Source organism: Peromyscus californicus, unplaced genomic scaffold (genome assembly GCF_007827085.1).
Source record: "Peromyscus californicus insignis strain IS unplaced genomic scaffold, ASM782708v3 Scaffold_6__1_contigs__length_162567912, whole genome shotgun sequence".
Taxonomy (NCBI): Eukaryota; Metazoa; Chordata; class Mammalia; order Rodentia; family Cricetidae; genus Peromyscus; species Peromyscus californicus.
The window spans coordinates 37722572-37748677 of NW_026294584.1; the positions used below are offsets into that span (position 1 = coordinate 37722572).

The 26106-nt window shown below is 37.9% G+C and overlaps 1 protein-coding gene across 2 annotated transcripts in view; it reads right to left on the reverse strand.

Annotated features, from left to right (window-relative positions):
* Positions 1 to 26106, reverse strand: part of Wasl (WASP like actin nucleation promoting factor) — a 58051-nt gene that overhangs the window by 16787 nt on the left and 15158 nt on the right. Inside the window, exons 1-5 of one of the 2 annotated variants that reach the window (XM_052719514.1) lie at positions 8068 to 8160; positions 7253 to 7387; positions 5598 to 5684; positions 4781 to 4877; positions 883 to 906 (exon numbers count right to left, since the gene is read on the reverse strand). In XM_052719514.1, coding sequence (XP_052575474.1) covers positions 883 to 906; positions 4781 to 4877; positions 5598 to 5684; positions 7253 to 7384 — 340 coding nt within the window. In that variant the 5' untranslated portion in view covers positions 7385 to 7387; positions 8068 to 8160. Of the gene's footprint in view, positions 1 to 882; positions 907 to 4780; positions 4878 to 5597; positions 5685 to 7252; positions 7388 to 8067; positions 8161 to 26106 lie in introns of those variants that run through there. The other variant, XM_052719513.1, reaches the window with a different exon arrangement.

The following is a 26106-nucleotide window of genomic DNA, read 5'->3' on the forward strand; positions in this document are numbered from 1 at the left end:
TGTAAATTATTATAAGTAATATTTCCATTCAAAAGGCAAACTATGTCAAATTTTGGTACAGAGTAAACAATATTGAAGGAAATTACCTATTAAAAAATCAAAAGGTTAAATAATGAAATTTAATACATCTATCTTTGGTTCATGTTTTGTATCTGGAAAATAGATTTAAAGGCAATCTATCTGTGTAAAAGACACAAACCTTAATAATTATCAATGGTCATCCTTTATTAAGAACTTGGTATTATGCAAATTTTCCTGAATAATTTTCTAAGTTCTGAAGGAAGGATTTGGAATGCATTTAAAAATCGGCAGCTAGGTCTCCTCTTATAATTAAGGTTCTTAGAACAATAGGATTTTACTTTTAAGGCTCACGTCCACATGTGAACAAAGTAAGAGAGCCTCTCTCCAGAGAAAAGAACATGGAGGATGAGGAGGATGAGGAGGACAAAAGAATAATAATTATTCATCACATTGAAGAGTTCACTACTAAGCTCTAGAGGGCTACGTGCATAATAATTAGTACTAAACATACTTACACAAAGTGTGTCACCTAACACATGACAAATATTAAACATTATATGTTATATACCAAATAAAATGCAATACCTTTAGGAAAGGCTTAAGCACATGAACTTCCTAAACAACTAACTTGGGAGTACAGAATGGAGTAATACCCACCTTCACATTGTACTTTTGCTTTATGTTAGGAAACAAATTAGGAACAGTAAATTTCTACATTTTGCCTATCATTCCATAATTGAAAATAAGAATAAACTACGGTATTTGATCATAACTATTAAGCATTAATCCATGGTACACATTTCTACAATAATTAACCTTTAATTTGAAAACTTTTTACGTCAATAGTCATCAAAAGCTTACCATTTGGAGCGTCTCGTCTTTTTTCTGTTAAAAAAAAATCAGAACATTTATTAGACACATAAAATACATCAAAACAGACACATTTATACGCCTAATAAAAGGTATACCTTGATAACATACTTCATATAAATTTTTATACTTGAAGTGATAGCTAAGGAATCTTTCTGAAGATCAGATAATTATGCAGATATCCAAACAGAAGAAAAATTTATCCAAAAGCTTAAGATTATAGTGTGAGGGAATGCCATGACACAGGACTGGAGAGAGCAGAGAAGTCAATCAACAAACAGGTCAGGGATGGATTCACCAGGGTGAGACCCAAAGCCGAAGGTGTGAACTGGAGTTTACTCAGCACGTGACAGAAAGCTCTCAGGTGGTAGGATAAGTGGCATGATAAAATCTACATTTAAAGTATAGTCTCAGTACTGCAGAAGATAGCAGAAGAAGAAATGGATAGCAACACTGGGAAACCAGTGATATGTGGATGTTAACTGTTAAGTCAATGATAACCAAGCTACAACCCATACACAGAACCACACAGGGTAGGTAAAGTGTAAGGGATTAGAGGGAACAGAGAGTTCTCATTGGGAAAGGGAACTATAAGACATATTTATATGAGTTTCTGGGAGGATCAAGTGGGAAGAGGAGAGGAGGCAGTGGGAGGGAATATGAGGAAAGACTGCTAAAATTAAGGGGCATTTGAGAGGTATACAAACAAAACTGTAAAATAATGGGGAAGACAGAGGGTACCTATCCCACCTGCCCCCACCCCCGCAGAAAAAAGCACTTTTAACAATTTTGTTTGTTTGTTAGAGGCAGGGTCTTGCTAGGTAGCATTGGCTGACCTAGAAATTGCTATGTAGGTCAGGCTGGCCACAATTTAATGGACAATTCCCCTGCATCTGCAGCCCAAGTGCTGAGGTTACGGGCATGCACCACCATGACACGCTGTGTTTAAAGAATTTGAAACAAATATAATTTCTACGTATTTTTCTAATATAAACTTGTCTGAAATTGTGAAAGAAACATTAATGACTAATGTAGTAAAATAATTAGCTTGTAAATAATAACAAAATCAATAAAATTCAATTGGTGGACAAATTAAAAATCCTACCAATGGGAACCACAGATATAACATTCCATCCTGAGATCAGATGAAGTAACAATTTGATCATTTAAAGAAAGCAATTTCTATGTTGTCAATCTTTAGTTTTCAAAACGATATTAATCTCTGTATGCATAGTGGTGACCACTTAAAATATAAAATATATTGAGAGAAATAAAAGGTTCAAAATGTAAGTGCTTTTGTTTGTTTGTTTGAGACAGGGTTTCTCTGTGTAGCTTTGGAGCCTTTCCTGGAACTCACTCTGTAGACCAGGCTGGCCTCAAACTCACAGAGATCCACCTGCCCTTGCCTCCTGAGTGCTGGGATTAACGGCGTGCACCACCACCGCCTGTCCTCAAAATGAAAGTTTTAAGAGCAATTCCTGAAGAAATATATCCTTGGTTAGAAGTCATTTCAGTGAAAAAAAGCAGAAAAGTTTGGCTGAAGAGACAAAATCTGAGGTTCACGTGAGACACTTGCTAAAAATATTAACAGAACCGTGTGTCTGGAGTTTGGGATGCTTTAGTATCATAGGAATACTCATACTACAATGTGGAGTACTATGCTCAAATCCTAATACATACTGAAAAAGACATATAACCTAGAGAACTGCACACACAGTACTCAGGACCATTTAATCTATACACTGTATCACTACTTCAAAAACTTGGAATCAATAAGACTAAAGAAAAACCTTAGAGAGTATGTGATCAAGGGCTACAAATGGTATACAGTGAGGGAAAGAAATCACATCTATTGTTACTAGCTAGATCCATGTGACTAAGGTAAAAAGGGAGACAGGGTTTGACTTAGCATGAAGAGCCAGCCAACAGTGACCAACTCAGCTATGTCCTTAACGTCATGTTCTCTGTGCAACTGAAACATTTTACCTAAAAGTTGAGATAGTCCACTATATGCAGGAGAATATCCTATACTAGGTAAAAGGCATCGTGAACTTACCTACCTACTTCAAATAAATTATTTTTAACAAGTGCTTTGCATTCTTTTTTACTTCAAAAATGTCACTTGTTCTGACTAAAGGTTTTCCCAAAAGTACACTAGACGACCACCACAAAATCTCACTAAAAATGACACCGAAGGCCCACAGAGATCGAACTCTGGATAACGTGCTTGCCCAGCAAGTGTGAGGTCTGGAGTTAGGATTCCAGAATTCATAAAAGAGCTTTGCAGGTGTAGCTTATAAACCCAACATTCAGGAGGCAGAGACAGGGGAACCCCAGAATTAAACTGGTTAGCTGGACTAGCCAGAACTGAGCAGCTCTGGGTTCAGACAGAGACCCTGACTCCTAAAGTAGAAAGGATCAAGAAAGCCTTTAATCCCAACACTTGGGAGGCAGAGGCAGGCAGATCTCTAAGTTCAAGGCCAGCCTGGTCTACAGAGTGAATTCCAGGACAGCAAGGACTAAACAGAGAAACCCTGTCTTGAAAAACCAAAACAACAACAACAACAACAAAAGACACCCAAAGTACATCTGGGAACAAATATGCAGCCATACACACACACACACACACACACACACACACACACACACACACACACACACACACGCACAACACACACAAAGGGGATGTTTGTGTGAAAAAACAACAACAACAACAAACAAACAGAAAAAAGACACTGAGCCATAATGCCTAAAGGTTTCAGTATCAGAACACTAAATACTTTCTGAACCAGAGACAAGTAAGCTGCTCTTGACTGTACAATTGCAGGGCCCTGATTATCCTATTTATTCATCATAAACAGAAGATAGAGTGAAGCAACAGCTTGGTTTACTTTATCTCAATGGATTTTTTTTTAAATTGTGTGTGTGTGTGTGTGTGTGTGTGTGTGTGTGTGTGTGTGTGTGAGAGAGAGAGAGGGGGGGGGGGCGTGAGACCATGTGTGGAAATTAAAGGACAACTTGGGGGAGTTCTCTCCTTATACACAATGAGTGTCTTCCTTCTTGGAACTCATTAAAGAGCAATAAAAATACATAAAATAGTATTTTCTTTTCTACTGCTATTTCAGATCCAGTGCCTTCCTCTGTCTATTGGGAAACACACTTATCTTCAATCTGGGGTAACATGTACCCTTAGAAGTACACAAAGATTTTCAGAGTGGCTACTTTTAAGCGATCTGCTCAGCTGTCACTCCTGTGAGACCCTTAAGACTGATATGCTTAACAGGATAGTTTTAGGGAGGCTCACCTTTTCTAATCAGCCTTTATTTTACTCCAGCAAGGCTGGGCACAGCTGTCATACGACAGCTCTATGCTAATTAAAGCTTCTACAGTACCCTGAATCACTTCCTAATTGGTGTATATATGTTAAGAGTTGTCTTATGCATTAAATTAATGTGTACAGCATTTGTGGACTTAGTCTGATAATTTGTTCTTAAGCATCTTAAAAGTATTTGCTCACCACACATAAAGTACTTAAATTTGCTTAAAAATAGCATTAATAATGCAAATTTAAGAGTCAGTGAACATGGAATTTCATCAGCAAAAAAGGTTATTAGAGTAAAAATATTTCTTTTGAGGTATCATGGAACTTTGTTGTAGAGAGGGCTAGACAGTAAATATTTCAGCCCTTGATAATTACATAGACTCTGTCACAACACCTCAACTGTGCTGTGACAAAAACTAGCCATAGACGATATGCATATGAATGAATGGATTTCTATAGATTTCTACAGTTTATAGAGTAACAGCCAATGATTCACATCTGTTTGGTAACCCGTCTGCTGGCTCATTTTATGTACAGAAAGGAAAAAGAAGAACAAGGAAAGTTTACCAGACTTCCGCTGTCGTCGGCCCAACAGGTCTGTAACTGCTTTTCGGAACTTTTTTGCTTCTTCTTCATTGGCAAAATTAAGAGCAACTTGACAAGTCTGAAATATTTCCATCAAAAAGAACAAAGTGCATGAATTTAGCTTTATGTAACAACAATAATGGCAACCCACAGAAGCACACTTCAAAGAAGAAAGTTTTGCTTTCTGATAGTTTAAAAAAAAAAATCACTTCATGATTTAAGTAACTTTTAAGCAAAAAAGCCCAGAGAAGGGCTGCTAGACTACTAGAAGGGCTTTAAGACTATTACAAAAGCCTCCTTACATGGCAGAAACTGAATACTTTGTCTTCAGAAAAAAATCATTACGTTTGATTTCAACAGAGCTTTATAAATAACGTAGATTGAAAAAGGGCAACTGTGGTGGCATGAATAAAAATGGCCCCATAGCTCATAGGTTTAAGTGCTTGGTGCCTAGTCAGTAGGACTGTTTGGGAAGGATTATGGAAGTGTAGCCTAGTTGAACAGGCTGTGATACTGGGAGTGGGCTTTGAGGTTTCAAAAGACTTGTGCCATTCCCAGCTTGTTCTCTCTGTCGCTTGCTTGTGGGTCATGACGATACTGCTCCAGAGCCATGCCTGCCTGCCTGCTGCTGGGATCACTGCCGTGACGGTCATGGACTCAACCTCTGAAACTGTAAGCTCCAAATAAACTCTTTCCTCTACAAGTTGCCTTGGTCATGGTGTCTCTTCACAGCAAGAGAAAAGTAACTAAGACAGCAGCCTGTACAGCAATTATCAAGTAAAAATAAAATAGGACTTACATCTCCAGCAAAGGTATGAAAATATCCTCTAGGACTATTATATACAAAGTTATTGTATAGCTCTTGTTCCCATAGTAATTTCCCATCCTAGAAAAAGAGGAAAAGTTAAAATTTACTAAAAAATACCTTTAGGACTAAAAGTAGGCAACTCATTAAAGGAACTGTTTCTATAAACAAAAATTTTTAGGGATATATATATGCCATATACATATAACATAGCTAATACAGTATCATACAATTTAGTGAAATCTGTATATAAGGGGTTTCATTCAATAGGGCAAGCATTTCCAAGTACACCACATAGCCAAGTGCATAACTATGCTCACTAGATTACCAACACCACCATGAACAAGTGAGATGCACCCATGACCATTGTGTAGCTCCATTAGCCAAGTTTGGGGCTATGCTTTATCAAACACTGCAGTAATATCTTTTGCTCTTTTCCTCCATTTACAGATGCAGAATAATCAAAGACATCTTCCCTGGGCTGTGCAACAGTAAGTTTAAACAAGAGATGAGAGATCCACATAATACTGCCATATCTATAGCTACAGTGTAAGAAATATATATATTCTTCATGCCAAAGATGGCTGGCTAATTATGAGTAGTAAGCAATGGCTACCTTCAGTCAGAATTAAATAGTGAGAAAAATATAAACATTGCCCAATCCTGAAATCCAAGACTCCACCTACAAAACAAATTTAAAATACGAAAAATCAACAGCTCAGGTTGGCTAGCGCTCAGGAGCTTTGCCCATGTACATATGTCACTCTTTCTGGACGGAAAGTGCTGGGTTTAGCAGCTGCCCAACCTGAAGCTAAGGAGAAGAAGCTGCTGAAGAAGGCAGGCAATGAGCGCATCACTGAAAAAGAACACCGAGGACATCTCATTGAGGCCCACAGGAGTATAGGAGTGCACTGGGCTTTAAGATATGACATGGTGGCCTACTTTGAGAATGAATACTCCTTGAAGAATGAAGATTAAATATTTTGGAAGTTCTTTGATGAACTTCGATAAGTGGATAAAGTATAATTTATTCAAAAATGAAAGAAAAAGTATGAAAGAAATTGCTATAAATACATTATGACCACTACCGTGGGCATTCTTCTTAGTGTATTTGTATAGCATTCTATTTTGAGACAATGCTTCTTGGTGTTGGTAAGAAATATAAAGCTACTTTTAGGGCACTGCTGGAGTCTACATCAGTGGAGGTACACATTCTAAGACATTTCACTCATGTCCAGAACCTATGTACAGCTTCCCCTTACAAAACATACTTACAATAATGTTTAATTATACTTGAAATATAGTAAGAAGTGTAATAAAACAGACCAACTACAGTAAGGGTCTGTAATAAAAGTCATGTAAAACTAATGAATTGTTTGCTTCAGGATTTGCTCTTTCACTTTTATGTCAAGACCGTGTCTAACAGCAGACAACTAAAGGACAGAAAACAAAGTCACAGGCAAGACAGGGGTCACAATATCCTTATCTGGGTTCCCACTCAGTTCCAACATCCTTAACTATCTACAATAAATTTCACTCCTCTAGTTTATCAATTTAAACACACACAAGACAATCAGAACATCTAGACTAAATTATAATCAAGGCAGATAGCCAACTACAAATTAAAAGGAAGTCAAAACAAAACTTACCTTAATGTCAAATATTCTTAAAAAATAAGATCTCTGAGGATTGTCCTTAACAAGACAAGCAACGCCACTGCACTTCTTTGACCACACACAGTTCCGATCGGCTGCATACAACTGCACCACTGCCGAAGACATAGTCTGCAAAAAATACCAAGTGCACAACCATTACCTTCAAAACAACTGGACTCACAGCCCCTCCTGATGCTCTGACTGCAACCTCCCAAAGCACCAAGCCAGGACCACCCAACTGAGCTAGCTTCCAGGAACAGAACATAATGACCAATGCATTATCTTAGTTACTTCTTTTTGAAGTCATAACTGATATAATACCAATAATTATTAAAAAGTAACATTTATTGATTCTTAAAATGTATCTGGAAACATGCATTGAAAAATAATAACCCAATGTAATCATTACTGCTATTCTAACTTCACATTACACTCAAAAAACACACCACTAAAGAGGATAAATAATGTGTCTTATAGAAAAACTGCTAAGTGAGAAAGCTGAAATGTGTGACTTAAGGAGATACTCTCACATCTCCTTAATCACACTGCATTTTGAGGACACAAACATTTAAACAGTGGAACAATCCTATCAGGGATGGCTAACTTCCATAAAACAATTGCCACTTTATAGCAAAGGAACTAAATCAAGCCTGAAAACAAGATTCAGGATTACTTATAATAAGCATACCAAGACAGATGATATTTCCTCTTTTAAAAATGGTAAAACCACGGCAAAGATTTAAAGTGACTTGCATAGGTAGTGCAGGGATTAAAAAGCTACTCTGAGGGTAAAAACCAATCTGACTGACCACTGAATCTCCTAGGAACCGGACGCAGTGGAGCTCTTAGCTGACAGAAGAGGAGTTATCTCAGCACCTGCAAGGGACATCTTGGGCTGACAGGTATTCCAGGGCACCTGTTGCCATCATTCCTGTGAGTATGAACCAATGCAAACTCTCACTTATTCTGAATTAAGTTTTTTTTTGAAGGCAGCTATTTAATCTATTTCTCTTAAAGCGGCACTCAGAAAAAGACAGCACTAACAAATGTGAAAGTAACAATTAGTTTCCAGACCACTAATCCCATTCCTAAACAAAAATTTAAGGAATTAGTTACCAAAACAGTTATATTTCAATGTAAATATGAAAGTAAATTACTGCATGAGCCTTTTTTAGTTTTAATTTGCATATATTATACATAATAATGGGTTTCTCAGTGATATTTTCATACAGGCACATAGTGTATTTTCATATTTACCTCCTATGACCCTTCTTTGCCCTCCCTACTCCCAATGATGCTCTTCTTTCCAACCAGTCCCCTTCCATTGTCATGAATCATGGGATTTTAAACATATACAATCTAAATAATCAAAATCAGGATCTGATTAAGTAATTACAATATCTAAATTCAATAAAATAGTGGCACTGTATAAATTTAGCAGACTATATTAAGACTTGGAGGTGTGGTATTTTGGTATCATCTAATTATGGCTGCGGACTGCCCTCTGGCAAAAGAATTCCTTTGAACTATTATATAAATAAATCTTTAATTATGTCAAAATCAGGAATGTAAGATCAGTATACTACTAGGGACCAAAAGTTCATAAAAATATTCTGGGTTACAGTATTCAATGTTGTATTTTTAATTAAAAACTTTTTTTTTTTAAACTTAAGCTTCATGGAGGGAATTGGGAGATTTCCACAAGAAACATTATTAAAAATTATGAAGATAACCTAGGAACATGAAGAGCCTATACTCTGGGACCTGGTTTAAATGATGACACTGAAGAACAGGGGCAGACACTAGCCCAGTGGAGACATGCCTGCATTGCTGTGCGGCACAATTACTGTTGTCTGGTTAACAAGTCCAGAGGCTGCCTGCCTCTGCACCAGCAGTTCTCAGCCCGTAGGGTCACAATCCCTTCCTTTGGGGGTCGCATACCACACTGTGCATATCAGATATTTACATTACACTTCATAACAACAGCAAAATTACAGTTATGAAGTAGCAATGAAATAATTTTATGGTTGGAGGATCACCACAACATGAGGAACTGTACTAAAAGGGTCACAGTGTTAGAAAGGTTGAGAACCACTTGTATCCTCAGCAAAGAAAACTTCAACAAAGAAAGAGCACAAAATACCACTTGGGGAAAAACAAAAACAAACCCAAACCAAATTTAAAAAAAAATACTAAAATTTGTGTTCTAGTGAAAATTTAGAGGTTACAGCTCTGTGATATGGTGCTGCCCAGACATATTTCTGGAGAAAACAAAACAAAACAAAACAAAACAAAACAAAACGGGATACCAAGACACTTGACAATCTCTCTATTTAATCTGTTACCAAAAAGTAACAGCTTCAGAAAAGTAAAAAAGAATCTTCGACCTAGATGCTGAAATTCTACTGTCAGAACCCCTTTACTGAAGCATCAATACCAACACTGCAGAACATTATCTGGATGTGTATGGAAACACGAAGAACATAACAAAAGTTTAAAACATCTGCTTATGCAATGAAGACTCAACTATGCTATAATTTTTCACACACAGTTTGACACTTTAAAACACTAAGGAAAACCCAACAATAAGCAATTTTCAGAACTATTTCTAAAAGTTTGCAATCAGTATAAATTTATCAACTCCATTTTCTACTTTAAGCTGTCCAAGCTTGAAAATGACACATTATAGCATAACTACAGTATATGTAAAAAGCAGCTTGGACACAAAACATTTAATATATAAACTTTAGACAATAAGATAAACCACCAAGTATCCCTTAAAAAATTAGATTGACAGTGGCTTAATTAAATTTTTATAAACATTCCTTCCATTCCTTTAAAGTAACTGAAGTTAATCAACTATATGACTCTTGTCTTTCACAATCGAGACGATATTAATGAAAAACAAGCTAGGGACAAGTGCTTTGGAATAAGAAATCCATTTCTTAACAGTCCAATAAAGGCCATGAATCTGTTAAGCCGAAGGAGACAAATGTACCACAATGACGTTTACAGAACCAGAACCATCAGACTGTAAGCACTCCAGACAGCTCAGCACTGAGTAACTTAGCAAGGCCTTCCCACTGAGAACTCTCACTGTCAAAGGCAATGAGAGGGGAGGTATACCCTGGGAAGTGAGGCGACTCCCTTCCCACTGCCCTTCAGCAAAGCACTATCACACTCCAGGGTTGGCTTTGCAGGCTCCAATCATTGCTGCCTGCTTTTCCTTCTGTTTCTCCAGAAATTTCTTGTGGACATACTACTATTGTTATACCACAAACCTCACCCCAAGGTAGACTAACTTTCCATACTGATTTCTTACTCAGTAAAATATTATAATTTCCCATAGCACCTGAAATACTTTTGCAAACCTGTATTTACAGCCTAGCCATACTGTTCCCAAATAAGTATTTAATTAAAAATTAGCTTTGATTTTGATACTGATACAATGCTTGACACCTTCAAATGAAATAAACTCATCATTGAGAATGAAACTTTGCTCTATGCAGTATATAGAAGAAGCAGAAAAGTAAAGAAATACAAAATATTTGGTTGAATTCTTATAATTTTGAAGTGATCTCAATGAAGAAGTTTTAAAATAAATATTACTTTTGCTCAACATCAACCTCAAAGCAGAATCTGGAAATTGAAAACATAGAAACAAAAGTAAAGCTGAAACTACGGTGGGAAGAGGAAAAGCAGGACAGTATGAACAAAAATAACAAACAGAATCCCCAATGAAGAAAATGAAGCCAGATGAAAACAGCCACTAACTTGGGACCAGACACCATGGGCAAAGTTACCTCCAACCACTCAATCACTGCATATAAGCTATATAGAAACTATTGTGGAAGAATACTGATGTATCCAATGGTTATTAAGTATCTACTCCATATGAGGCACGGGAACAAGAGTAGGTGAAGGCAAGACTCAAAGCAGAATTGAGAAGAGAAATTAACGGGACAGACTTGGTCTTCATGAAGCATGCAGTCTAAGAGCACTGTAACTGTTACTGAGGGAAAATGTGGTAATGCAAGGAAAAGATAACAACCTAAACATCACAGGAGGGCTTCCTAAAGTATTAATGTACCCAAACATGAAAAGAGACAGATCAGGGGCACAAAGCAGGAAAGGCGCTAGGGCAGTCTGGGGCGCTGTGTGGGGTTGGGTATGAAGGAACACAGAAGGAAAGATCCTAGACTTACTATGAAATAACATCAAACTCAGCTCAACTCCAGGGCTCTGACAGATAAACAGCCATCAGTTTGGTAATCTTAGCTGGAGGTACAGTGTTCTTGCAACGGCCCCTGGTGCCTCACTAGTCAAGCTCCCTTCATGTGTCTTCCTTCATGCTCACTCTGTAACTGTCTGTATCATTTGCTTTGACCAAAAGGACATCAGCAAATAAACCAGTTTGGAAAGTGCTTATACACTGATCTGTTTTTCTGGAAGGCAGGGTTGCTCTAAAGACCTGGGATCAAAGTCTAGATGCCACCAGTGCTGAGTTTATTTGCCAAAGGGTGAGAAATCAATTTACACTGTTTTAAGTCATAAAGCAGTAAGGTGGCTTGTTTGTGGCAATGGGTGACAGACACTCAAGACTGCTTACACTAAAGAGCCACCTGTAACAAACAGTTCTAGTTTTTTTCTCGATTTTAACTATAACAGACATATACTTTAAATTGGCAGTAAATGACAAAAATTTTAGGCTTTACTATCATTACCAGAGCAGATTTGTGGAGAGAAGGCATTTTTAAAAAACATTTTATAAACCAGGCAGTAGCACTTGGGAGGTAAAAGGGGGCAGGTGGATCTCTGTGTGTTTGCAGCCACCATAGTCTACAGAGCTAGTTCGAGGACAGTCAGGGCTACACAGACAAACCCTGTCTCAAAGTAAAACAAAACAAAATGAAGCAAAGCAAAAACAAACAAACAAACAAACAACAACAAAACTCAAACACTTTATAGACAAAAAAAAAAAATCACACTGACAGGAATATGCTGAGTGGACCAAGATCACTCAAAAGTTACAACCCTTACTCAAGTCTCAGGAGGAGCCTAACATGCAAATTCATAAACTACAAATCACCTGCACAGATTTTTAGAATTATCTGAACTCACAATGACAGTCACTGTTACTACATATGGCAAGGCTTGTTGTAGTCTCCTGAGTTTCCCTCTTGAAGTCTGTTGGATTATGGTAAATCCCCATGCCGGGATTAGAAATTTCAGGGAATGAAGGTGGTCTCCGAGGGTTCCAACTCAGCTCACCAAAGGTTAGCATTACCAGCTAGGATTTAAATCTGATAATATGGAAGGAAAATAGGCTGACAACACATAAGTGATACTGCTTCTCTCATTCATTCCCTGTGGGAACAGTTTGGGACAACAAAGAGAAAAGGCAGGCACTGTGGCTGCTGGTAGGATTTGGTTTATGTAGAATTCCAGAGTCAAACTGCTAGGTATCATTTCATCATAAATTTTATCAAGCACATAGTCCACTTCCATTTAGTAAGAACAGTGATCTATTATAATAGGTTTTTCCCTGAATTTTTAATTTGTTTTTTATTTGTTCTAGTTGTTTCTTGTGCTAAAATAAATGCTTATTTTGTATTTAACCTTGATACCTTTTCTTGAGAGGAGCCCTTCCAAATTATATAAACTTCAAGACACAAAACTTATTTGGCTTAAGACAAAAATGACACAATCAGAAAAACAGAATTTTGTATCTAAAGAAAAAACTAAACCACTATGTTCCATTTTCTAAAGCACACTTACTGAAATGACACTGAGTGACCTCACCCACTTAGGGAACAACAGCCAGCGATTTCAAAATCAACTAGATAAAGACAGGCAGGAGCCACAGATGGGTGTCTGTAGGAGGGGATTCTTCCCTACTTGTGTAAGAATCTTTTTAATGATTACACTGCATTTGCTTAAATGCTTGATTGGTACTGGAGGCTCAATACTCAAGGGAAAATACCTTCCTCTTTCAACAGTAAGAGTACTTTGCCATTTAGCAGTGAAGTTAGAAAACACTTATTACTGAGTCTTAGCTGTTTTCTTGGTAATTCCCACCCACAGACATTATATTCTTTATTCTTGTTTCCATTTCTATAGAGCATCTGCTCTATGGCAGGCGTAGTTGCTGTAGATAATAACAAAACCGCCGATACACAGCCCTTCCCTATTTACAGCATGCTTCTTACTATGCAAGGGCAAAAACATGCTGACTTCTACAAAGATGGACCCTGAAGAAGTTTACTTATTAGGTCATCTCTTCATCAACTCCAACTATTTTAATAACTCCCCATCTAACTGGAGTTATGTATGAATCCTCTACCAATCTGATGGCCCTTATTAAAATGAACTTTCATGTGTCTGGTAAATATAGAGTATAGAAGAAATGATAAAGGAAACAATTAGGTTCCAATCACAAAAATAATTTTATGTTGCAGCCCCATTCTCACAGAGCTTAAGATACAAGGAATTGTATCAGGAGTCATTAAGGTCCTCTCTCATGTTCTGATCCTTTCTCTCAAAAGTATATGCTCCTAAATGTGAAACACATGCCCTTGTTTAGCCTGGGAGAGGTTTGTTCTCTATGTTCCTGTTCTGTATCATCTTTATTACATAATCTGTTTGCTTAGGTCTTATTACCAGATTGTCATCTCCTTGATGATGGGAGCCCTACAGGCACATGGCATGCAATTATACAAAGGTTAAAAGACATATTAAAAACAAAAAGCATTAGTACTTGACCTACTGAGAAGATACCCAGCAGAAGCCTGTCTAACAAGACAATTTCATCAGCTCCAATCGTAAGACATTATTAGGAAGTTCTGCTACAGCCCTTGTCTGCTGCAAAAGTCATCTTTCTCTGCTCTAGTCTAATAAGCAAATCCACTCAAGGCTGACTACTTCCTGCCATATTAGTGGCCAGTAAGGAAAGCAGTAACCTCAACACTCTCACATTTCTCCTGATTCAAGCCTGGGGCCACCTGCTCCTATACATGCCTGCCACCACCCTGGGAGGTGAGTGATCTGGTCACCTCTAGGAACTATCTTCTCTACCTGGAGATATTTGAGGTGACCCCCCCCCCCCCAAGGCCAGGGGCCAGAGTAACTGCAATATTCTAAGCTTCTCTGTTACACAGATAATTCCTATAGCCCTAGGACCAGTTCTCTTTTAAAAGGTCTTTCAGTGGAAGGGCACTCCTCCCTTAGTGCAGTAGTTTATTTAAATGAGGAATGTCCTTGACAGGCTTGGGTATTTCAATACTTAGTCCCCAGTTCGGTGGCACTGCTATGGATATCCTTCTGTATAAATAAAACACTGATTGGCCAGTGGCCAGGCAGTAAGTATAGGGGGGGACAAGGAGAGAGGAGAATTCTGGGAAGGGGAAGGCTGAGGGAGACACTGCCAGCCGCCGCCATGACAAGCAGCATGTGAAGATGCCGGTAAGCCACAAGCCACGTGGCAAGGTATAGATTTATAGAAATGGATCAATTTAAGATATGAGAACAGTTAGCAAGAAGCCTGTCACGGCCATACAGTTTGTAAGCAATATAAGTCTCTGTGTTTACTTGGTTGGGTCTGAGCGGCTGTGGGACTGGCAGGTGACAGAGATTTGTCCTGACTGTGGGCCAGGCAGGAAAACTCTAGCTACAGAGGCACTATTCGGGCAGGTACAGGTGGTGCAGCCCTGCTAGAGAAAGGATGGACTGTTGATGGGCTTTGAGAGTATATAGCCTTGTCCAACTTCAGTTTGCTCTTTGCTTCAGACTTGCAGCTAAGGACGAGAGCTTTCAGCTTCCTGTTGCAGTCACCATGCCTGCTCCTTTCTACTATGCCTCCCTGCCAGGATGGACCTGTCCCTCTGAAATCAAAAGTCCAAATAAACTCCTTCTGCAAGTGGCTTCTAGTCATGGTGTTTTATCACAGAAAACAAAAAACTATATAATCAGTAACCCAGGATCTCTGGCCAAGGCAATTCTCTGGTATGATCTAAAGGCCTGAAACAGGGTGGCCCTACTGCTCTTAACCTCTACAAAAGGGCTGACTTCTTTTTCTCTGGCAATCTCTGTTCTCACTGTGCACTGACCAGACACTTTTTTATACCTGTTCTAGTTTCATGACAAACACCATGACCAAAAGTAACCTATGGAAAAGCTTTATTTGGCTTACACAAGGTCAGAGTACAGTCCATATCTAAGAGAAGCCAGGGCAGAATCTCCAGCAAGACTGTGAGCAGAAAGCATGGAGGAACACTGCTTGTGGGCTTGCTCACAGGCTCATGCTAGCTTTCTCATACAGCTTAAGACCACCTGTCTAGAGATGAAACTAGCCACAGTGAGCAGTGGACCCTCCTCCATCAAATTAACAATCAAGACATGCTCATAGGCCAATCTGATCTAAGCAATTCTCTCAGATGACTCTAGGATTATTATCAAGTTAACAAAACTAACAAGGACAACACCCTACAGTGTGGGAAGTGAGTGTACCCCAGTATGAATAAGTATTCATAACATGAACACTGTCATGTCAAAGATTCAATGCTTCATATGGGAATGTCAAGGCCTTCCCTAGTCCTAGTATAGATGTTGACAAACAAATTTAGCTAAAATCGGTATGTAATGGAACCAAAGCTTCCTGGTCCAGATGACTACGTGACCATGCTCCCCTAAAGCTATTCCCCTACAGAGAAACCCCAAAAAGATTATCTAACCTGCTTCCCTGTTCATGTAAACATAATGCATATCCAAGCAGCTAGTACATCTCCATCCAAATGCACGGCCCACCAGATCCCAGCTTTATGTTACTTATGTCTCTCTTAATCTCCTATAACACCCAGAAAGGTGTCTGTCTTTCTTAGTCTTCTACCACTCCCAGTACAGTTTCTAGACTCTGCTACACGGGCTAGAGTACTATAGTTTCTCTTTTTCTTCTGGCCAGACCTCCTGAGACTGATTTTGTTCATTCAAGCACTTGCCCAGAATGGACATCATACCAGGTTCAACAGTTCCATCTCCAAATGGTGCTCTGACAAGCCTATTAAGTCCCATCATGGGAATTCCCAGATCCCTTAAGCATCCTGAGCCAGCTAAGAAGGCATTCTAAAGTATAGTTCTCTTTTGACAGTTCCCCAGAGCCCTTGCCAATGTTAACAAATGATAGGTAGGGATGGCCCTGTGTTGCCCCTGCTTGGTTCCAAGAAACTACTGAAGAAAACACCTCCAATTAGTTTCCTCAAATTGAACTGATTATGCTGTTGGAGGAATGGAGAACAGCTGCAAATGGATGAAACAGAACAAGCCCCTACCAGGAAGTTTTCAGTCTGAGTTTGCCCAGAAAGAGTCCCTAAACGCAGAACAGAGGCTTCTTCACCACCAACTCTGAGCAGCTGAATGATATACTGAGTGCAGCCAATCAAAAGTAACTATGACCTGTTATTATCACACAATTACCCAGTCTCTACCCCCAAACAATTGTCCACCTAGTAGGTCTGCCCTCCTTTGCATGGCAGAGACTGTATTCAGGAGTTGCCTTGTGGGCTGTCCTAACCAAAAGAGGGTAGTTCCCACCCATCCTCTCTGAGGCAATTCTGCTATGCCTTTGCCTCTACTCTCTTGCCTCTACCTATCTGATATGGGGGGGAGGGGACGAGAACAATGGGAGTGGGGGAGTTCTCTTTTATTGAACCTTTTCCAGGGGACTGGTTTGTTAGAAAGGGTTAGGGTTAAATTTAGGCTAAATTTTTAGTGGGTAGGAAATATCAAGAATAGATAAGACAAAAAGCTATCATGGAGAAATAAACATGCTCAGAAACAAAATTAATTTCATTTGGGGGAGAAATGATGATCACTGGTAAAGCCAGTCAGGGTTTTCACACCAGGGACACATACACTAGTGATTTCTGGGAACAGGGCACAATCAAGAGCTTCCCTCCATCTTACAGTCATGTCTGGACTTCAGAAAACACAGGAATCACGCTCCAACAATACTTGTTTTTATAGGACAGCAGCAAAACTACAAAACACTAAAACTGAAGCTTCTGAGGGATGAGAAATGTTACAGAAGCAAAATACCATATAGTATATGGTATAAAAAAAGAAGTTACAACTGTCCAGCAAAAACCCTAAAAGCCAAGTTGGTCAAAAAAGAATGCATTCAAAGCTGGGCGGTGGTGGCGCACGCCTTTAATCCCAGCACTCGGGAGGCAGAGCCAGGCGGATCTCTGTGAGTTCGAGGCCAGCCTGGGCTACAGAGTGAGTCCCAGGAAAGGCACAAAGCTACACAGAGAAACCCTGTCTCGAAAAACCAAAAAAAAAAAAAAAAAAGAATGCATTCAAAAAATACCATGATAAGATAGTTTGTGTCCAACAAGAAAAAAAAGGACTTTGGACTAAGTAAATATTGCATAAAATGATAAAATGGATAGTATCCAAGTGCTTACATAGACAATGTAGTCTTTTTTTTTTTAAAGATTTATTTATTTATTGTGTATACAGTGTTCTGTTTGTATGTATGTCTGCACACCAGAAGAAGACACCAGATCTCATTATAGATGGTTGTGAGCCACCGTGTGGTTGCTGGGAATTGAACTTAGGACCTCTGGAAGAGCAGTCAGTGCTCTTAACCTCTGAGGCATCTCTCCAGCCGGACAATGTAGTCTTATCATGTAAGTGTTAAAATGAGTTCAATGAAGTATTTGGTCTATTTAAGCAAGAGTAAATTTTAGAAAGATTTTTAGCAAAATTATTAGAGTTTTAAAAACCTTACACTAATTTGTATCTTTAAACCTTAAAACTATCCAAATTATAGATACAGTGGAAGTTTTCTCTATCAACAAGAAAAATACTTGCTTAATCCATTAAACAAACCAGTTTAGCTATACAACAGGATATTACACAGTGGCTTTAAAGGAATGAAGGAAAGAAGAGAGGTGCTTCTTAAGTAATGATAAAGTTAGTTCTATGAAGAAAGATGTAAAATGAAGGGCAAGAGTATGCTAACAAATGTACAGAAGGTGAAAGAAAGTAAGTCATTTGCCTTTGCCCCAAGTAAGCACAAAGGTGAAACATCTAGTTCCAGGTGCCGCCTACCTAGTCCTTTTGTGTGTGTATGTGTTTAAAGAGGGGAGGAACAGCTGGGAAATGCAGACTAACACAAAAGAAACTTGGTTAAATTTTACATACCTATTTTTGCTCTTAAATCAGGGGATGTTTTAGCTTTCTAAAACATAATGACCTGTTTAAGTCACATAAGAGTATTAGCCTTGGAAAAGACCATCTTTCTGACAAACTGCAATCTAGGAAAATTTTAAATAGCTTTTGAGCCGCATGCTTAGAAATGAAAAGTTAGGATTCCTTAATGCCATGCTATGTAGCTACAGAGGCGTCCAGTCACAAGCAAGCTTTGTCTTCTACAGGGAAAGGCCTATCTACAATGAAGGTCAAGTCTTTTCAGCTCTTAAATGTGATTAACCAGCATACTTAAACTGACTGGCTTTGTATTCTAATTCTATACTTGCCATTCTATGTTCTGTAACTTTCTATTATCCAAGCCCTTAAAGACAGTCACAGACAGGTATCTATGTAGCATATGTATAACCATGTTTAATTTGTTGGACTTCCATATAAACAATCAGAGTGGAAGGGCATAGAAATGTGACATTAACCTGAGAGCAAATCACAAAATAAGAGAATCATGAATGGCACTTCCCTCTTCTTTCTTCCCATTCAACTCAGTTCACCTCCCAGGAACTTAATTCTAGCAGTGACAGGTTGTGGGAAGTGATGTAGGGAACTGATGAAGGTTCCACTGGTTCCTGCTGTTTTGTTCAGAGCATCCCAGCCTTCTGCTGTTGCTGAAGATTTACTGTTCCTCTGTTTTGGATTCCATGAAATCCTCTGGTGACCAATAAATTCCTTTCTGATTAAGCCAGTCAAAGTCAGTTTCACTATTTGTTTTAAAAAAATACCTTACCTAACACTACACTTCTTAGAGACTTCCTAAAGTACACACATTCTTTTACTTCTGAACTCTTGAAAGAAACCAACGATAACAAAATGCTTTTCCATCCTGTCTATGCTGTTTAATTTTATTTGTATTTTGTATTTAACTAGCAGCCCTAGAAAGAGCAAACTTCATACAAGAGGAAATTAAAATAGATGTGTAGTAAACAACAAAAGGGAGTTGACATTCAAATTGCCTCATGACGGAGCCCACAATGCCGAGCACTCTTTGACACCAACACAGAAAATATTTATTATCCTACTTTCTAAAAGGGGATTAGAAGATTTCAATTCTCCCATAAGCTGTATACCATATCAGTGAGTCCTGAAATTTACACTTCCTTTTGCCAGAGGTATTATAATAGCCCCTTCAGAGTCACTCTACTTCCAGTTTATTCTGCTTCATGATTTCTATTTTCCCGATACCTATTAATATACAGATTCATGTTGGAAAAAAATACAACAGGTATTGCATTTGATAAAAATGTGTTTAAAGGAAGGAAAGGAATTAAATGAAAAACATGTCATTTTTATTTTCTTCCTGTGGTGCTGGGTACTGAAACCTAGGGTCTCAGGTCTGTTAGGCAAGTGTACTGTCACTGTGGATACATACACAGGAACAGAACATGTAAATGCAAAACATGAGATTTATGTCCTGTTTATACTTATGAAGCATTGCTTTTAATTTACTTTGTGGTATTTCTAAAAAAGAAAATGAAATTACTTCTTTAAAATATCTATGACTTCTCTACAAAATCCCAATAAAATTATTAACAAGTATTTAGAATGGAATACTTGTATCAAGCAGTGCTGTGAAACTACTTGTATTTCTTAATTATTAGCCTTAGAAGGAACTGGTTTCATACAAGAGGAAGTTAAAACATGTTTACTGAACTTCTCAGCCATAGAGTGAAATACCACCTGAAGTGAATGAGTCCGAAAGCCAAACTGACTCACAATGGAGCCCACAATTCTGTACCAAAATAGAAAAACAGTAATAATAACAACCACATAGGGTTTACTTATCCAGGAATACAAGCTGCCTCAACATTTTAAGTCTTCACATTAACAACAACAAAAGGACAAAGAAAAAATAATATAGTCATCTCAGTAACAACAAGAAAATAATAGGACAAAATTTAACACCTACTCACGACAGAGTTTCTTAACTAGATGGAGGAAATCAGGCACGTGTTGCTTTGCCCATTTACACTGAGAAAGTGTGTGCTCTACCACTTGTATTCTTATTGCAAGTCCAGTAAAAATGATAAATGAAAGTCACAAAGATCAGAAAAAAAGTAAAATTCTTCATAGAGGACATGTTTATGTGGATTAAAAAATATAAAACCTACCCAAACCTATTACAACTAATTATTTTAGGATTCCCTGCTGCTAGGAATCAAACTCAGGTCCTCTTCAAGAGCTGCAAGCACTCTTAACCACTAAGCCATCTCGGTAGCCCATAGAACTAATTATTCAGTTTAGCTAGGTTAAAGGATACACAGTCAATACATTGTATAGTACTTCATATTAGTGAACAAAACCAAAATAAGTTAAATACCACCTACACCAACAATCAACAATTTTTCAAAGTAAATACTGAGCTACTGTGTTTATAAACTAGAAAACTTGGCAATGTTATATTAGCTGTTTTCAACTAATAAGTAGATTATCACAATGCCAATCAAACCACTAGCTTCTGAAAAAGTCTGAGAGATGAATTTATTGCTAAGACAACCTTAAATAGAAAAAAAAAGCTGACTTACCATAACTGATTTTTACAATTTAGGATAAGTATGCAATAATCAAATTAATATTATACTAACAAAAAAATTGTAAAACACAAATTAAGGGAGCAAATTAAGTCCATTAAATGAGAGACAAGGCTCCAGGACAACTCAATGAAGGAAAGCTTAACAAGCTGTGCTGTACTGAATGACTCAGCAAATAGAACAAACCTGAACCTGCAATGACAAAGTCCTACAGTCACCCCACAGGATTCTTTTCCTTAACTCTGTATGAAAAGAAAAACGTGAATCGTAAGACTAAACAGAAAAACTCAGGATCACAAAATTTCTAGGAAGGGACTGTCATGGTCAGCATAGGCCAAGTTCTCTTAGAAATTAAAAAAAAATTTTTTTAAAGAAAAAAATTAGTCTTTATGATATTAAAATGAACAGACAACTAAAAGACTGTAGAAGTGCACATTTCTAAGTGGTGCCTTATGTTCAAATACACAAAGAATGACTACAAAGCATTACAAACAGCAGATAAGCCAACCAAGAAAGAACAAAATGCCCAAATGGCCAACAGCCATATGACAGGGTGTTCAACATCAGTAGTCCTTAAGGGAGTACAAGTAAGAGTCACTTGAGACCATTCCACTGCCACCAACCAAATCACAGCCCACACCAAATGTTGAAGAGAAATTAGCTCAAATTCACTGAAAAGTCAAAACTGGCAGGGCCATTGGCTGACAGTTCTTTATAAAGATAAATTCACATCTACCCTTTGATAATACAATTCTTCCAGGTATTCACTGGAAACAAAAGATGTGCATAAACAGAAGAGTGTAACAATTATGGCAGCCTCTTCTGTAACAGTCAAAAACACTGTAAACAACCCAACTCAAAATTATAAATGATTTAAATATGAGAATAAACATATATCACAGTATATTCATCAATGAAATATTACTGAGCAAAGAATGGAAACCTAGGTAGTAACATAGATGAATATCAAAATACGCTGAATGAAAAGGTCTAAGCAGCCAAAGTAATAATGACAGAAAAAGAAAACAACTGGAAAGAAACATTATTTGATGCATTAGATACTCTTAAGCTTATTTTGAAGGTAATCTATATATAGTATAAGATATATAGCATATCATTTGTCAAACTTAATATTTAAGATCTGAATATTTACCTTTGTAAATAATACCTTAAAATAAATTTCTGCACGTGTGCAGTATGCACATTTGCATATGTGTGCACATGGACACCAGAGGTTGACATTGAGTGACTTCTTCAATCCTTTCCCATTGTATTTAATGAGGCAGGGTCGCCAACTGCACCCTGAGCTTACTGACTCAGCTAGTCTAGCTAGCCAGTTTGCCTTGGGGAATCACTTCTATCACACACCTCCTCTCCCACCACACACATACCCTTAGATGTGGGATTACTGATAGGCCAGACCAGCTTTTATGTGAGTAGTGGGGTGCTGTGGACTATTAGTTTAAGATGTGTTACATTCATTTATGCTGTGGAATATTTGTTTAATGATGCAAAGATGTGTTGCATTCTTTTGTGTGGAATTTGTTTAATTCTGTAAAGCTGTGTTATTTTGCCTGCCTAAGACACCTGATTGGTCTAATAAAGAGCTGACTGGCCAATAGGTAGGCAGGAGAGAGAAATAGGCAGAGATGGTCAGCAGAGAGAATAAATACGAGGAGAAATCTAGGGAAAGGAGCAAGGAACTAGAAAAGGAGGAGGACCCCAGGGGCCAGCAACCCAGCCCACCACAGAGTAAGAAGGAAAGATAGATATATAGAATAAAGGCAAAAGGCCCAGAGGCAAAACATAGTTAAAGAGAAATGGGATTTAAGTTAGAAAAGCTGGCAAGAAATAAGCCAAGCCAAGCCCATGCATTCATAAGTAAGAATAAGTCTCTGTGTATTTATTTGGGAGCTGGGTGGCGGATCTCCACAGAGTTAAAAAACTACATGGGGATCTAAAACTAAACTCCAGTCCTTAAGCTGAGCCATCTTCCCAGGCCCTACTTTCTTTTTTTTCTTTTGTTCTTTGGAAACAAGGTCTTTCTATGAAGTTCTGGCTATCTTGGAACGTACTATGTAAACCAGGGTGGACTGCAACTCAGAGATCTGCCTGCCTCCGCCTCCTGAGTGCTGGGATTAAAGCTGTGCACCAGTATACCCAACCTGTACAGCTTAACTTTTAAAATAATGAGTGTCTTAATATGAAAGGGGTAAAAGCAAATCACACAACATTGACCACTTCTTTGTTTGATACATCCTACTTCAAAGTAACTAATTTCAAGAGAAGTTCCTTTTAACAATAAATATTAATCTATTTTCATTTTCTTTTTAGGAAAGAAACATCACTCCTCACTTACCAGAAAAATGTACAAACTTGATTGAAAGTATATTGCTATATCTACCTCATTTGTTCATTTTCATTTTAAAATTAGGTATCTTTAAGAATGCTCAGAAAAAGTATTTCCGGCATTTGGTAAATGTTTTAAAATGCCGAACATTTCAACAGGATAAAATAAAAGAATATTGGTCCTCATATTTGCTTGCTATTACATGGGGCTTAGGAACTATCAAGAACTATAAAGGACATACTAGGTTGTCATTGTAAGAGGCACGACTTAGCATGTAGTACAATTTGGCAATGTAAAGTCAAATTTTAAAAGTTATTTTCCTTTAAGTAGACAGGCCTATTTCTTGGAAATTATCATTGTAAAATAATCGAAGTCTGTCATTGGATACATGCCAGTAATCCCAACAACTTGTAAAGCTGAGGCAGGGGAGTTACAGGTTCAAAAACAGCTTTCACTACCCCTCGCCCAACACACATTCATACCTCCCTACAACACAACTTTGTGTTAGAATGTTAATGTTTTCCCCAGGAAGCATTAAGTTCACATATTAATTATGACCTTTGTCAATGACATGCTCACTGACATGAAATAATGTCCATAAAAGAATGGATGAGTGTGCCTCCAAGGTGTGTCAGCTGAGAGTAAGTGCATGTGTGGGCAATTATTTATTTAGTAATTCACGCATAACAAAATGTATTACTAAGATGTGGACAAAAATATAAGTACTATTTCTACATAAGAGTTCACAGGTTATTACTCTGCAACCTCCCTAAGTGTGCACTGCTCAGCAGAAATGGCAGGTAAGAGATTTCAAATGCTTAAGTAGTCACTACATAAACAGAGTAAGAAAAATGAGTTTTAGCAAACTTTATTTAAGTAAACTCAAAGTTCCTACAATGTTAGCATTAACCAGGTGTAATGATATAGCATGATGCATTCCTTCTGTACTCAGTCTTGAAGTCCAGAGCACATTTCACCTTACTGAACATCTCAGCTGAATTAATCACCTTTCAACTGTCTAGCAGCCACATGGCTAGTGGCTACCAGACACTACATGGCTATCACCATAGTAAATCTTTAATACCGAGCACTGTTTTTAATGAGAAAGAAGTCATTTTTAAAGTAAGTCACTTGACTATTATCAGAGCCTTTCCAAAAACTTCACAGCTGTGTATTACGTAACTTTCTGGATTACTTTGAGCTGTTTCCTAGCACTCTGTGAAGAAGCTTGTTTTTAGAAATGAACAGGTTGGGCTGAGAAAGCTTATGGAACAATACCAAAAGTCAGTTTAAAATGCTACACTAACAGGAGTCCTCTGGTGATGTACTTGAGTACATGTATGAATCTAATTCTGATCTCCACATATTCCAGTGGTGGATTCCTGACAGCCAAATTCAACAGTCACTGGCTGGGCATGTATTATGAGCATAAATCTGGGCTAAAAATGAAATTATAGTCAACACAATTAATGAAGGAGATAAAAAAAAAAAAAGCTTCACAAACTCCCCTGTATCTTTCTCAAAAAATAGGAAAATATAATGATTATTAGATAGGTTCAAAGAGTTCCCTAAATGTGCTTCAAATAACTGTAAGAGTTCATACCGAAGAATGTTCTCTCATGTAGGATAAGGACAAGAATTACAATGAACTGTCTTCAGAAATCATGCAAACAGTAAGAATAATGGGAGTACTCATAATGTAAAAACTTCCTCAACCCAGAATTCTGTATCCAGCAAACTGTCCTTCAAAGGTAAAGGAGAAATAGTTTTTCAAACACAAATGAAGGGAATCTGCTATCAGTAAGACTGAATTACAGAAATGTTAAAAAAAAAAAGGACCACTGCAATCATTAATTTTGATTGTCAACTTGCTGAGACTTAGAATCTTCTCCACAAAGGGCTGACTAACTGGCTCAATGGGTTAAAGGCACCTGCTGCCAAGCCTGAGGACCTGAATTCCATCCCTGGAACTTACATGGAAGACAGAATAAACTGACCCCCTAAGATTGTCCTCTGACCTCCACATCCACTGTGGAACACTCACCATGTCCCTCTCCATCCTCCAACACAAAGTAAGTAAGTAAATGTAAAAAAATTTGACTCTCCATAAAAAAATAAATCTAGGTGTGCCTGTGAGGTATTTTCTAGATTAGGTTAACTGGGGTGCTATCTGCCCTAAACTGGAGGCCTCATTCTATGGGCTGGGGTCTCCAATGACACAACAAGGAGGAAGGAAGAAAGATGAGCAGCAGCATTTGTAGCACTGCTTTCTGACTGAGAAGGAACATGACCACCAGCCTTGAGTTCCTGCTCCAATGATGGACTATAAGCTTAAGGGAGAAAATAAACCCTTCTTTACATACATCGCTTATGATCACAGATAGAAGAAAAGGAACCAACACTGAGAGAGATGTATAGACTTTGGGTCTGGGCAAGAGCTTGTTTGTTTAAGTAGCTACATTAATATAGCTACATGCTATTTTTCATTTGTAAATTATTTTCAATAATGTGGACTTTTATTTTTTAAAAAAGAAAAGGAACCAAAACAGACAGAAATTCAAATATGTACAAAGGATGCTAAACAGAAAATGTAATGTATTATTTTTCTTATTTTTTTTTTTTTTTTTGGTTTTTTGAGACAGGGTTTCTCTGTGTAGCTTTGCGCCTTTCCTGGAACTCGCTTTGGAGACCAGGCTGGCCTCGAACTC